The sequence below is a fragment of the Spermophilus citellus genome (assembly GCF_964194105.1).
Source record: "Spermophilus citellus genome assembly, chromosome: 2".
Taxonomy (NCBI): Eukaryota; Metazoa; Chordata; class Mammalia; order Rodentia; family Sciuridae; genus Spermophilus; species Spermophilus citellus.
The window spans coordinates 225,490,915-225,506,394 of NC_138183.1; the positions used below are offsets into that span (position 1 = coordinate 225,490,915).

Below are 15,480 nucleotides of genomic sequence, written 5' to 3' on the forward strand. Positions count from 1 at the left end.
CTCAAATTCCTACCATAAAATAAAAGGGTCTGGGGAGGCTGACACTTGAGGAGAAACTGTGATTTAGTGAGACTCTGTTTCAAAATAAAATTTACAAAAGGGCTGCAGATTTGTATAGCTCAGGGGTAAAGTGCCTCTGGGTTCTATCTCCAGTACTGAAGCAAACAAATGAAAACAAAACATTGTATGAGCACAAAACATACTTGGGGTTATTGCCAGTCCACAGGCCACAGATGGGCAATTTCTGATGGCCTCTGGTTTCCTGTGGGTGGATTCACAGAACTGCTAGGAATGCTCTGTCTGAGAGAGAAAACTTCAGAATAGTAGCCTGCCTTGTGGATTTGGGAGATAAACATAATAATGGAGGGAAGGGGAAAAGGTTTTATTGTTTTTTTTTTTTTTTGGTACGGGGTGTGTGGGGGGGTGTTGAACCCAGAGGCGCTTTACCATAGAGCCACATCCCCCGACCTTTTTATTTTTTATTTTGAAACAGGGTCTCACTAAGTTTCTGAGGCTGGCCTTGAACTTGTGATCCTCCTGACTCAGCCTCTAGAGTTGTTGGAATTACAGATGTGCCCCACTGTGTCTGGTTAAGATTTTAATTTTTCCTCAAATTGTGCATCCTATCTCATACATAATTCATGTGTAGGTAAGTTTATAATGTAATGTACAGTTCATTCCAAAGGATATTAGGAGACTTTTGAGAACATTTGATCTTACTCTACTTCTCTGTAGGTCACAACTTAACCTGTACCTTGGTTTTAAACTACTTCCTGCAAGTAGGCACTTAGCAGCTCTTGGCATGTGGCAAGAGTGGCTGTGGTACATGACAGGCAGGATGAAAGGCATCCTTGGCCTCAGGTCAGGGCTGTCCACTGGGTACAATCAAAGTACGAACTAGCAATTGATGCCACCAGAAATGGGGCATGAAACATCCCCTAAAACTAAGAAGTACTGGGGTAAGGGGAAAGGAGCAAGGAGAGAGTTAATTTTCTTTCTACCCTAAGAAAATGAAATAACCTACTTGAAAGTGAAAACAGGGTAGCGAACCTACTCCTCCTCTTGGATCTTGGGCTCTGTCCTTCCTCTGTGGTTGCCAGGAGGGCTGACCCAGAGCCACGGTACATGTCTCTGCTGGAAAGGCAGTATGGGGAGGTTTAGGGACACAGTATGAAGGGTAAGGACAGAAAACAGCTTAAAAATTTGCCAAAAACTAAAAAAAAAAAAATTAAAAAATATTCTCTCTCTCTCTCTCTCTCTCTCTCTCTCAAAAAAAAAATTTTTTTTTTGCAGTATTTTCAAACATTATTTATATTTGTGTTTTTTAAATTTGTTTTTCTTAATTTACTTTTCTCATTATTTTCTAAACTTTTCTTGCTGTCCTTTCTTTTTCTGGTACCAAACATTGAACCCAGAGGGGATTAACCATTGAGCCACATCCACAGAACTTTTTGTTTTTTATTTTGAGACAGGGTCTCACAAAGTTTTTTAGGGACTTTCTAAGTTGCTGAGGCTGGCCTTGAACTTGGGATCCTCCTGTCTCCGCCTCCTTAGTCACTGGAATTACAGGTGTGCTCCCGGCTCACTTCTGTTTCTTTAAAGTGTTTATACTTTACAGGTGTCTGGTTTTGAATTCTTTTATCTATTCTCTTTCAGGGCAATTTTTTCTGTGTTAGATCTAATGAAAGTAGACATGGCGAATTTTGCTGTCACAAGTATTCGGCCACATCTCATGCAGCAGTCGGTTGAGTATGAGAGGAAGAAATTTCAAGAGCTTTTGGAGAAACAGCCGAGTATGTTCAATGCTTTGTGTTGCTTTTTCATTGTTGGTGATTTGTTTTTGATTTTCCTTTTAGTTGCTGTAACTTGTTGTATAACAATATTGTTTTTTGCGGGGTTGGGGGTTTGTGGGGGTGCTGAGGTCCAGGCCTGCGATTCCAGTCATGGCTGGTAATGGCCTGGAATGTAGAGACCAGAGAGTGGGCTGGAGTGAATGGCTGCTCCAGATTGACTGACAGGGCCCTCATTATTTGATGGGGCCAGGGCTGGACCTACCTCCCTTTTACCAAAGGGAGAAGCAAGGACAGACCATGCACGTCAGTCAGCAATTTATGTTCAATAGCCCAGTGCCATCCTCGCTGACAACGCAGACACATTCCTGGCTTGTTTTTTTTGTCCTGGTTGCTACTTGCAATCTCTGGCCATGTGTCCAGGTTTGCCACAATTAAAACAGTCCCCCGTTAGAATTTTTATTTTATTTTTTATTCTAATTTTTATATATGACAGCAGAATGCATCATAGTTCATATCACACATATAGAGCACAATTTTTCATATCTCTGGTTGTATACAAAGTATATTCACACCATTCATGTCTTCATACTTGTTTCTTTTGTTATATAACATTGTTTTCAAAACAAAACTAAAATTATGAAAATATTCTAATTTGGGACTGGGATTGTGGCTCAGTGGTTAAGTGCTCGCCTTGCATGTGGAGGGCACTGGGTTTGATCCACATAAAAATAAAATAAAGGTATTGTGTCCACCTACAACTAAAAAAGTATTTTTTTTCAATATATTTATTTTATTTGTTTATTTTTATGTGGTGCTGAGGATCGAACCCAGGGCCTGGCATATGCTAGATGAGCGCTCTATCGCTGAGCCACAACCCCAGCACTAAAAAAAAATTTTTAAAAAATTCTAATGAAGAAGTAAAAGCACAAGATATTGGGGCTACATCTAGAATTAAGCATTGAAAAGAAGACTTAATTGACAAGCTAGAGCAGTGTGGTAGAATATAAGAATAGGAAAGGAAAAAGAATGACGATGTCCTAAATTAATTTTTTTTTTTTTTATGAAAATACCAGTTTGAGGTAAATGATATTCTTGGTCTTGACTTTGAAACCATGACAAACTTCTTGTGAATGTTCATTCACTTTCTTCCCTCCCTGTGAGGTAAGGCAGGAAATTTGACTTTGTTTCTGCCTTATGTGTATAATTTTCTGGTTTTATACACAGGAAAAATCTCATTTTTATGAGCCTCTCAGATGAATACAGGAAAACAGATGACTACAGAATCTAAAACTGTTTCATTTCTAGTATGCTTTCTTTGGTCTCTGTATCAGTAGCTGATATTCTGGGTAAATTTCAGTCTTCAGATCCAGTTTCTTATGAATCCTGTTGGGTCTCCAGCTTTACTGGTGACAAATAAAAACGGCCCTATCTGTCTAGATGGTGCTGCCTGACCAGATTAGTCAAGTCAGTTCTTTTACCAGTTGAGTCATTTAATCCAGACAGAGAAGTCTGAGGGATGCTGAGAGCCAGGAGGAGTCAAGAAAGAGCAGAGTAAAGTAGTCACAGAAGAAGCTCTTACACTGGGAGGCACCCAGGGTTGCAGTTTGACAAACTGAAGTGCCTAGTGTTAGAACCAGCTCCCAGAGGCCAAAGTGCAGCAGGACTCACTGTGGATATGGGAGCACTGCTGTAATCCATCAGTCCAAGTCTATACTTGTCCATATGTACAGTGCAGGATTTCCAGAGCTGGTGAGACACAGAGAATGTTGTCTGTAGAAGGCTAACAGCAGAGTGAGGCCAGATGACCCAGGAATCAGAACTGAGAGAGAGCTCTGGGGAATCAGTGTACTGGCAGAGAAGAGAGGCACATCCTCCTGCAGCAGGGCTATGGATATGACCTCGGCTGCCCACTTGGTTGATAGGAGACCCCTATTGGCAGAACTGCAATATCTCCAGGACTTCACAGCTGCTTTTTTTTTTTTTTTTGGTCATAATGTGGACAAGATCCTCATGTTCAAAATTTCTGCATCCCTGGGCTGAGGATGTGGCTCAAGCGGTAGCGTGCTCGTCTGGCATGCGTGCGGCCTGGGTTTGATCCTCAGCACCACATACAAACAAAGATGTTGTGTCTGCTGAAAACTAAAAAATAAATATTTTTAAAAAATTCTCTCTCTCTCTCTCTCTCTCTCTCTCTCTCAAGAATTTGGGCTTACCCACCTAAGTTAGTAGGGGAAATGTACTGGGGAGAAAAGAATCCTATGGGAAGAAAAATAAATTTCAAAAAAAAAAAATTCTGCATCCCTTACGGTACCTGCTTGCTAAATTATTCAGCTCAGAAAAGCCAGGGGAGCATGATGGCTGATGAAAGCCCCATGAGGATCCCCTGACAGTGTTCCCTGCACAGAATTACATACACATCAAACATGATGAGGTCCCAAGCAAACCAGATTGATTTGAGAGTAAGATCTAGATGAAGAAGAAGCCCTTTGTGATGTGGAGGATATGTTAATAGTTGACTTCTGCTGGTGTCTTGGCCCAGCTGTCTTTGGGCAAGAAATTTGCCATCTCATGGATCTCGAGTCATTAGCGCTTTCAACCACATCTCCTGTAGGACATGAGAGGAGAATGGTTTGCTAAACACCTGGCAGGTGGCAAGGCCTGTCTTGGCATGGTATCACAATAGCCTGGGAGGTGGATGGGTGAATTTCTTTATTCAGGACTCTGATATTCAGACAGATGATGACTTACCTGAGATCATTTTGCTAGTAACAGATAATCTGTGATTTGGACTAAGTTCTGTTTGATCCCAAAGTTCAGTCCACACTGTAATCTCACACCGCCAGGCTCATCTTCCCTAAAGTAATTATGAGAAGCATCCCTGCTTGTGTTATAGTAATGTTTGTGGCTTTGTTTTTCACAGATTCCCTGGACTTTGTCACCCAGTGGTTAGAAGAAGCCTCAGATGAACTTATGGCTCAGAAGTATAAACATACCCTGCCAGCTGGGGGAGGGGCTGCTGGCTCTGGGGACACTCCCATGCTGAGCCCTGTCGCCGTCCAGAATTATGCATACTTGAAGCTTCTGAAATGGGACCACCTCCATAGACCTTTCCCTGAAGTAGGTGCTCCTGGATAATCTAATTGCTCATACTTCTTTTTGTGCAGCTGAGCTTTTTAAAAAGAATAGCATTATTTTGATATAATTCATATACCCCAAGTTCTCTCTTAAAGCATACAACTCAGTGGTTTTTAAGTATATTTGCAGTTACACAATCATCACTGCTATTTAACTTAGATCATTTCTTTCCCCCCAATAGAAACACCATACCCATTGTAGTCCGTTCCCTTTCCCTTCCCTCTAATCCCTGCTTTCTGTCTCTAGGGATTTGCCTATTCTAGAAATTTCACATAAATGGAAATATACAATAGTGGTCTTCTGTGCCTGGCTTCTTTCATGATACATAATATTTACCCATGTTGTAGCATATATCAGTATTTCATTCCTTTTATTTTTCCTTTTATATTTCAAATTTTGGTATTGGAGATTGAACCCAAGGGCCCTTTACCAATGAGCTACATTCCCAGCCCTTTTTACTTTTTATTTTATGACAGGGTCTTGTTGAGTTGCTCAGAGCCTCACTAAATTGCCAAGGCCAGCCTCAAACTTGCAATCCTCCTGCCTTAGCCTCCTGAGTTGCTGGGATTACGTGCCTGCACCTCCATGCCTGGCGCCCTTTGTTTTTGTTTTCCTTTTGTTTTTGTTTGTATCATTATTATTATTATTAGTTGTAGATGGACATAACATCTTTATTTTATTTATTTATTTTTATGTGGTGCTGAGGATTGAACCCAGGGCCTCGGGTTCAATATGCAAGGCGAATGCTCTAACCAGGGCTGAGCCATAACCCCAGCCCCTCCACTGTATTTTTTTATGGCAGTAAAATGTACATTCCATATAGTTACCATTTTAACCATTTCTAAGTGAACAGTTCAGTGGAATTCAATATGTTCATATTGTTGTATAGCCATTATTATCATCTGTCTCCAGAACATTTTCCCAAACTATAAAACTTTTTACCATTAAGGTTGGGGTTGTGGCTCAGTGGTAGAGCACTTGCCTGGCATGTATGAGATCCTGGGTTCAATCCTCAGCACCACATATAAATAAATAAATAAAAAGATCCATTTACAACTAAAAATATTTTTTAAAAAATCTTTCTACCATCAAACAGTAGTTCTCCAATCACGCTGCTCCTAACACCCAACATTCTACTGTGAACCTATAAATTTGACCATTCTTGATACTTTATATAAAGTGGAACCACACACTATTAGTCCTTTTGTGCCTAGCTTATTTTGTTTAATGCCAAGGTTCATCTGTGTTGCGGCATGTGTCAGCATTTCCTTCTTGTTTAAGGCTGAGTAATATTTCTGCTATGTGGATAGACCACATTTTTTATTATTCCTCAGTTGGTGCATATTTCAGTTCCACTTTATTATTTTGAATTATGCTTTTGTGAACGTTTATATAACATTTTGTGTGGAATACACTTTCAATTCTCTTGGTTACATATTTAGGATTGGAATTACTGGGTGAGTCTAATCTTAACATTTTGAGGATCTACCAAACTTTCCTCAAGCAGCTGCATCATTTTACAATCCCACCAGCAAGGTACGATGCTGTCGGTTTGTGCTGCTGAATTTTTATCCTGTTTTTACTCATCTTGATCAAAATCACACCAGTGGTGTTGCATTACAGCTTTATCTGAAGAAACTTCTTTCCCTTCTGTGCTGAGCAATGTCCAGTGCTTCTAACGACAGCAGTCATTTAAGGGGATGACTAGCATGGGATTCCCTCATTTTGTCTTTAAATGGCTAAATTGATGTGTGCTCCCTCCCTCCCTCCCTCTCTCTCTCTCTCTCTCTCTCTCTCTCTTTGAGGATGCTTGAACTCCTTGTTTCTAATCTTAGATCCTGCTACTTCTCTAAATGTCTCTCAGAACTTCCTTAATTTTCCTTTCAAGAAGTTGTAAGTTTCTCCTTGACAGGCGTTGCCTTTTGTGCTGGAGGAGGATCTAAAGAGGGTGTTGAACTGGTAGAGCTGTGTTCCTCTCTGAATAGTGCCATGTGCTTTTCTGGAAAGTTCTTTACCTGACATTTCTCTTAAAAGATGGCGGCAGTTTTTACTGGGGACAGAGGTCTGCTCTTGAAATTAATCCTTGGATTTTTTTTTTTTTTTTTTTTTTTTTGTGGTGCTAGGGATTGAACCCAGAGCCTTGTGCATGTGAGGCAAGCACTCTACCAACTGAGCTATATCCCCAGTCCATTTTGTGTTTTTTTTTTTAATCCCTAAAAATCTTTTTCACTCTAAACTCAAGTATATACATTGTTGAGAGACCACAAAGCCAAATGTACTCACTGCTGTGTAGCACAGTGGGCTAAAAGAGGCTGACAAGTCAGTGGAACCAATCTGTTTAAGAACTGGGCATGTCCAATCTTCAGAGGTAGTTTTTCGTTTTGAGAAGAAGTTTGGGCTCTGACCCCAAATAGTTAATGTCTTGATTTGACAACCTCACTATTTTGTAGCCAAATCAGTCCTTAAAGTGCATTTGATTAGCCAGCCTGTAGGAACTGGGGTCTGAAACTAGAGTAGCTCAGCCTTTCTGCTGCTCTTTCTTGTACCCCACACAGGTCTTTGGCATGGTAGGACGAGAGCTGTCTTTCACACAGGAGAAGCGGTCATGGTAATTCACTCATTGACTGCTTTCCAGGAGGCTGTGATCTGTCAGTCCTACTCCGTTGGCTGTTTCTTATTCTTCATTCACTTCCTAGTTCTCCAGAGCCTCCTTTGAGCTAAATACTGAGCTGTCCAGGGCTCTGCCCTCAAGGTACTCCTCCCCTTTGTTAGGCTGCAGGGAGGCTGTCCAGGTTTGTGGGGGACTTGCTAGACTTGGGAGTTTCCTTTTTAGAACTGGGACAGTCCTAGACAAACTGGGAGGAGTTGGTTGTTCCTCTGTCCTTTCTTCTACCACGCGGCCTGCGCAGTGGTTTCATTAATGAGGTTCTGGCATTCAGTTAGTTAGAAGAGATCAAAATAAAACACACAGACAGTACCTTATTTTAATGCTAGGTCCGAGACGGCTCGGTCTCCCTGTTTCCCTGCCTCCAGCCGCTCAGCAGGGCAGCGAGGATTACTCTGGGCTAGCAGGAGAGAGAGAGAGCGAACACGCCGGGGATCAGCCTTTTATTTGGGGGAAACAAGAGATTCAGGGGAGAATTCCATCCAATGAAGGTTGAGGGGGGGCTGTACTCCAAGGTCAGGGTCAGTGATTGGGTCTCCAGGGTCAGTGGTTACGCACACCCCCACACGGATGGGCTCTCTCATCAGGAAAGGGTCGGGATAACTCCGACACAGCCAGAGTGCCTCAGGCCCTTAACGGGAGTCACCCAATCACGTGTCAGAATGGCTCCCCACATATTCCCCCTTTTTATTCTTAACAATGAGGCGGCGGTTCACTCTCTGGAGTCCCCGGATTCTTGATTGGAGGACTCGCCATCCTATAGTTACAATACAAAAGAGAATTAACAGCAAAGAGAATAATCCAATAATGTACCAAGCGGAGTGTTTAAGAATATTTCTAGGGTTGAATCCATTTAACTCCTTCAATATTTGGTTAGCCAAAGAAGAAGGATCTGAAAAATCAGCTCTATTATTTTGAATGTCTTGGATATGGTGATGAAGTTCCAGAATATCCAAGCTATTATTACTATTTTGCCAAATACCTAATAAATGGTTTTTAACCTTCTCCCAATCCCAGAGAGAAGCATTGTACTTGGCAGCTGTAACGCATACATACTTATAATTAGCATGGCATTTAAGCCTTTCCTTAAATTTTAAGGCTGAAAGTTCATTACCAATGTTAATAACAGTCGCCTCTAAGGCGTTTAATTTAGTTTCAATCCTTTCATCAATATTTACTTGATTACGCAGAGCCTTGGAAGTATTTTGAGCTAAATTATTAAGAAATTTTGCATGCTGAATATTCTGAGACAATGTCAGAGATGCAGAGACGGTTGAGGCAATAAATGAGACCAGTGCTAAGGCACCAACAATTATGACTCCAATAGCACGTTTAGGTCTTGTTAGCTGGGCATGAATTTGCTGTAAAACTTGTAAACCAGCATCAGCATACCATGGCTCTGAAATATTAGCAGGTAATAAAACAAAAGAGGGCTGATGAAGTATCAGCACTCCTTTTCCTCCATTATACCTAGAAATACAATTGGTTAGGTTGCACTTATTACAAGTAACAAAATATCTATCATCTATCCATCTAACTTTTACATTTCCAATAATTAAAACATAAGGAGATTGGACACAGGCTCTTAGGCCATAGCAAGATCCCTCTTTACAGTTCTTGCCGACAAATTTTGGTAAAGGTTTGTCTGAAAAATGTAAATACTCTGAGGCAGCAATTAAACGCCAAATATCTCTTTGAATGCCTCCTTCACTATAAGTCAAAATATTACTAACAAATCCTGCAGGTGTCATAGCAGAATTTCTTCGTAATTGTCTCTTATCAATTTTTGGAGACCAATCTAAAATATACCCACTAGCTTTAGACACCTTATGTTGTACAGGAAAGGTATTTACACAATCCATCCATTTAGGAAAGGTGCCAATTTCAATTATAGAACTATTTGGACAGTGGGGTACCGGTGGAGGTTTTGCAGAAATGACTGGCTTGTTATGGGAAAGTCCCATCTTAATTACTGATCTAGTATTAGGTTTTAAGTCTCCATAAATAGAATTATTTGTCAGTCTAGGTTTACCAATCGCTGTCTTTTCTTCAAATGATACTTTTAGACAGCCAGCATGTTTATCATGTGACCAACATAAAGGTAATTGGGCACTGTAGCCAGAATAATTAAATCTAGTCACATGATTGGGAGTAATATGAGCATCTGTAAATCCTCCCATCATGAATGAGTCATTAGTAAATACTGGAATAGATTCTCCAGTCCACACAGCTGGGTGTACCAGGGGTGGATCTGGGAAATATGTCCAATAAGTGTCTACTTGATTCCCTTTTACCTGACAGCCCAGTAGGGCAATTACTGTCGCTACCATCAAGACTGGGGTCCTGTTCTTTCCTAGGCGTCGAAGTATTTGGGAAGCCTGGGTTGTCAATTTCTTCACATCTTTCCATGAAATCAGCTTCTCGGCTGGTTCAATCTGGTCTTTCTTCATCTTTTTCCGATATCTCCTCCTTCTGGGTTGTGGCTCCTCCGTGTCTATCCTCAGTCGCTTGAGTCTGGGTTCTATTTCCTCCATGTCTGATGGCACGTTCAGGCACCCAGATGGGACGGAAAGCACCTTCTGGAAAAATACAAGCATGCCCTCGGCCCCATGATATTACCGGATCTGGGCCCTTCCACTGACCAGTCTGTAAATCTTTCCACAGAACTCTGCCTAAAGGGCCTGTCACCGAGGGAGACATTTGCCTCTCAGCAGCAGTGTGACCTTCTGTGTCACAGTTTAAAAAATTTAAAACAAATAAGGCATGATTAAGGCTATTTTGGGGAGTCATTATCTTATTCCCCCTTTTTAATTTTTGTAATTGAAGTTTAATAGATAAATGAGCTCGTTCTACAATGGCTTGACCTTGGGGGTTATAAGGAATTCCTGTTTTATGATTAATTTGAAACTCTTGGCAAAATTGTTGAAAAGCAGAGCTTACATAAGCTGGAGCATTATCTGTTTTAATCTGCATAGGACACCCTAAAACAGAAAAAGCTGCTAAGCAATGAGAAATTACATGTTGAGTATTTTCCTTAGTACGTGCTGTGGCAAAAATAAATCTAGAATAAGTGTCCACTATGACATGCACATAACATTGTTTACCAAATTGAGGAATATGAGTTACATCTATTTGCCATATTTGATTTGGTTTTAAACCACGGGGATTTACCCCTGATGGCAGAGATGGAGTGTAAATAACACACTTAGGGCATTGGCTTACAATCTGACGAGCCTGTTCTCTGGTAATACTAAATTTTTTACGTAAGCTAGAAGCATTTTGATGATGTAAGGAATGGGAAGCTAGGGCACAGTCATATGAAGACATCTGTTGACAAAAAGTTACTAATTTATCAATATTATCATTACCTGCAACCAAAGGTCCAGGGAGGCTAGAATGTGCTCGGATATGTTCAATAAAATATGGGTACTTTCTCATTAGCACTGTCTTTTGTAAATTATGAAATAATTTAAATAACTCCTGTGATGAAGTAAACCCAATAACTGAGGTTTCAATATTTTTGGTAACTCTGACTGCATATAAGCTGTCAGAATAGATATTAATAGGCTCATTTGAAAAATAATCTAAGGCCAAAATCAGGGCTTGAAGTTCTGCCCTTTGAGCTGAAGTATAAGAAGTTTGTATTACCTCTGTGTGAACACGGCTGAAGAAACCTGCCTTACCAGAGCTGGAACCATCTGTGAACACCGATAAAGCTCCCTCTATTGGATGGGAAAGTACAATCTTTGGAAAAATAAGTGATGTTAATGATGTAAATTGTACAATCTTATCACGAGGATAATGGCTATCTATCTGGCCAGGGAAATCTGCAAAAGCTATCTGCCATGAACTAGAAGTTTGAAAAAGCCAATTAGTCTGTTGAACAGAAAATGGAATAATTATGATATCAGGCTCAGATCTAATTAATTGTAAAATCCTAGTTCTACCCTTAATCACTAATTGAGCTGTAGAATCATGAAAAGGAGTTAATGTCTTTTGAGGGGAATGAGATAAGTAAATCCATTCAATAACTCCTAATTTTTGCCATATGGCTCCTGTTGGGGTATGTTTAGTTGGAAATATTAATAAATATATTATTTCTTTAGGATCTATTCTAGTAAGCTGTGCATTTTTAATTGCAATTTCCACTTTCCTTAAGGCTGCTTTGGCCTCCAAAGTTAGTTGACGTGGAGAGGTTGGAGAAGGATTTCCTTGTAATATCTGAAATAAAGGACTTAACTCAGAAGTAGTTAACTTTAAGGATGGTCTTAGCCAGTTAATATCTCCTAATAGTTTTTGAAAATCATTAAGGGTACGTAACTCTTTAACTCTTATCTGAAGATTTTGAGGACGGATTGTACTCCCTTGAATTATCTGACCTAGATATTGAAAAGGAGATACCTTTTGAATTTTTTGAGGAGCTATACTTAAACCCAATGTTGTAAGTGAGGTCTCTAACTGAGTAAAAATTTCTGAAAGTACTTCTGAATTAGCATGGGCCAATAATATATCATCCATAAAATGAATAATGTATGCATCAGGGAAGCTATTTCTAATGGGATCTATTGCCTGATCAACATATTTTTGACACAGGGTAGGGCTATTACGCATTCCCTGAGGAAGGACTTTCCAGCAGTATCTTTTAACAGGTTCCTTAAAATTAACTGCTGGGACAGTGAAAGCAAATTTTTCACAATCTTCAGGATGTAACCTTATAGAGAAAAAACAGTCTTTTAAATCTATTACCATCAAGCTGTAATCTAAAGGAATGGCTGTGGGGGAGGGAAGTCCTGGCTGTAATGATCCCATAGGCCGAATTGCCTGGTTTATTGCCCTTAAATCCTGTAATAACCTCCAATTTCCTGACTTTTTCTTAATAACAAAAATAGGTGTATTCCAAGGGCTAAGTGTTGGTTCAATATGACCAGCTTGAAGTTGTTCCTCAACTAATCTATGAATTATTTTAAGCTTTTCCCCTGAGATGGGCCACTGAGAAATCCAAATAGGCTCTTCTGTGAGCCACGTAATTTTTTCAGCTGTTTTAAGGATCGGGGAAGTACTCAGTGCCCCTAATAAAAATTTTGACCTGAAGTATTTACTAATCCTTGTCGTGGAGACTGGCTTGTAAACAGATATTCTTCCTGAAAGTTTTCCCTATCATCTCCAGGAAAATACCTTTGATTAATTTCTTCAACTGACCTTATAGAATTTGGGGTGACTAGTAGCAGTCCCATTTTGGCTAGTATATCTCTTCCCCATAGATTAGCTGGTAAAGACTCTAACACATAAGGCTTAAATATTCCACTGTTCCCATCAGAATCTTCCCAACGGAGATAGTTGGCACTTTGAGCAGGCTGTGAAATTTTTTCTATTCCTTCTAGATTAGCTGAGGCTGTATGTAGAGGCCATGTCCTGGGCCAAAATCGGCTGGACAATACGGAGCTATCAGCCCCTGTGTCAATTATTCCTAGGAAATTTTTATTATTAATTCTAAGTTTTAATAAAGGGCGTTCTTGTCGCACTAACTGGGACCAATATACTCTGTCCGGCGGTTTAGAAACTGAATCTGCCGGCAGGTGCCTTTCTGAGACACAAGGCAATAATATTAATTGAGCAAAAATATCCTTTGGGGTGAGTCTTAGGGCATAATTGGATCTTACAGTAACATATAATTGCCCTTTAAATTCTGAATCTATCACACCAGGTATTACTTCAATAGCTCCCTTTAAATTATTACGTCCCAAAATTAAACCTACAGTATTTTCAGGAAGCGGCCCGAAAATCCCAGTAGGGATTTGTGTTGGTCCCGTTTCAGGATCTAATTCAACTGTCTCTGAAGGTCCTAAGAAAACTGTCTGTGATCCATGTCTCTGCTCCGGTAAAAATCGCGGACTGTCCTGGTCGGCGCCGCTAGTGACGTCACACTGTGCGACGTCTCCCCATATTGTTTCTGGGCCCGGGGAGGGGCCGAACGGAAGTTTTTTGTCCCCTCGCTAGGAGGAAATACTTGTGGCGAGAAGGCGGGCTCATCCGCGCCACCCGAATCAACCACGTGGCGCCGAGTCCTGCAATATCTATTATCGCCAGTAGATGGAGCCCTAAACCTAAATTTGTGTTGGCGACATTCGTAGGCGAAATGACCGGGTTTTCCGCAAACGTAACACTTGCTGCGGAACTTCTGAACTGAATTTTGTGGCCCCAAAGTTTCCTTTAATACTGTTGCTAAGGCTACCGTTTGCAACTGAGTGGAATCTAAGTCAGAACACAAGCGAATATACTCAGAAATTGTTCCTTTCTTACGATGGGGGCGGAGAACATCTTGGCAAATTTTGTTTGCGTTCTCAAAAGCCAATTGTCTAACAATAAATTCGCTAGCTCCTGGGTCTCCGATGGACCTGTTCGCAGCCTGATATAGTCGGGCTACGAAATCTGAATAAGTCTCACTGGCACCTTGTCTGATTTTGGTAAGAACTAAATTGGACTGGTCCTTGGGGACAATTTGCCTCCAGGCACGTTTTGCACAATCAGTTATTTGATTGTACACTACAAAATCATAATTTAACTGTCTTTCTAAATCAGCAAAATCTTCAGTCCCTAAAAACATCGTTACTGGCGTTTCTATGCCCTGTCTTCTGTTTCTTTCTGCCTGTTCATTACAAAAATCAGTCCAGTAAGTTTTCCAAAGTAAGTAATTTCCCCCGCTCAAACAGGATCTGGCTAAAAAAACCCAGTCACTAGGAGGAAGGGGTTGTGAGCAGATATTTTCTATCAGACTCTGAACAAAAGGCGAATTTGGGCCGTACGTTTCACATGCATTTTTTAATTCCTTGATAGTTTTAAATGGAATTACAGCATGAATTCTAACTCTCTGATTTTGCTCATCAGTTTGCTCAAAAACTGGAAAGAGGTGAAAACCAGTAGTATCCTCCCCCATTTCTTGAGCCTTCTTAATACCTTGCTGAACTGGGGTAAGAAAAGTCATCTTTAATTCAGCACACCTGTTAAATTTGGTTCTTCTAGCAGGTATCGGCTGAATTTTTAGGGCTTGGGCAGGTGGTGCTAAATGCAATCTATTAAAATTTCTCTCTAAGTCCTGAGTTTCTATGTCTAATTCTTCTTCCTCAGACTGCGAGCTGCTATCAGACTCTGTACTATCGCCATTTGGAATTTGGGTTTCTAACTCACGTGGCTGAGAAGAAACCTGAGCCCCGCTAGGAGTTTCCTTTGTATTTTCCTCTCCAGGAAGATTGGTTACCACTTCTGGAGGGCTCTCCAAGATTAGAGATGCTTCTTCTTTATCATGCTGTTCTGTATAATCTGTCTGCGGGCTAGCTTGCACATTTCTAACCTTTGTTTTAGCTCCTAGCGCTTTTGTTTTAAAACGGCTCAAAGGAAAGGAAATTAACTTAGCCTCAGGCTGATTTTCCATTTGAATAGACCTAATGGCTCTTTGAATACCTCTCAGAAGCTCTTCTGGTGGCCACGGACTCTGGTCCATGTATTCAAAGAGACAAATTTCTAGGGCCGTCCAAGTTTTCTGTATATTCTCTATGCCTCCAGGTATTTCAGTAGAAAGACAAACTCTCTGTAACTTTCTTCCTAATTTCTCCCAAGTAAGTAAATTTGGAGACTCTTGGTCACAAAACCAAGGACAATATTCACCTACAATCTTTAAGAATTGCAATAACTGAGTTTTCTTTATCTGTTTTCCTTTCTGATTAATTATACTGTCTAAAATAGTTAGATACATTTCCTTATCCGAAGAAGTAGAATTTCCCATTTTAAGTAAATTAACGTCTCTTTCCTTCAATAGTTCCTGGTACTTTTGTGACTCAAATGTCACTTTTTTCTTTCTCTTATTTCTTATTTTCTTTATTCTCTTTATTA

At 40.4% G+C, this 15,480-nt stretch overlaps 1 protein-coding gene across 9 annotated transcripts in view; it reads left to right on the plus strand.

Moving 5' to 3' along the window:
• The window catches only part of TCP11L1 (t-complex 11 like 1), a 60,133-nt gene that overhangs the window by 27,094 nt on the left and 17,559 nt on the right, over positions 1-15,480 (plus strand). For all 9 annotated transcript variants that reach the window (XM_081278534.1, XM_081278533.1, XM_081278537.1 and 6 more), the window contains 2 exons: positions 1,657-1,793; positions 4,714-4,910. In XM_081278534.1, the coding sequence (XP_081134660.1) occupies positions 1,657-1,793; positions 4,714-4,910 (334 nt within the window). The remainder of the gene's footprint in view (positions 1-1,656; positions 1,794-4,713; positions 4,911-15,480) is intronic.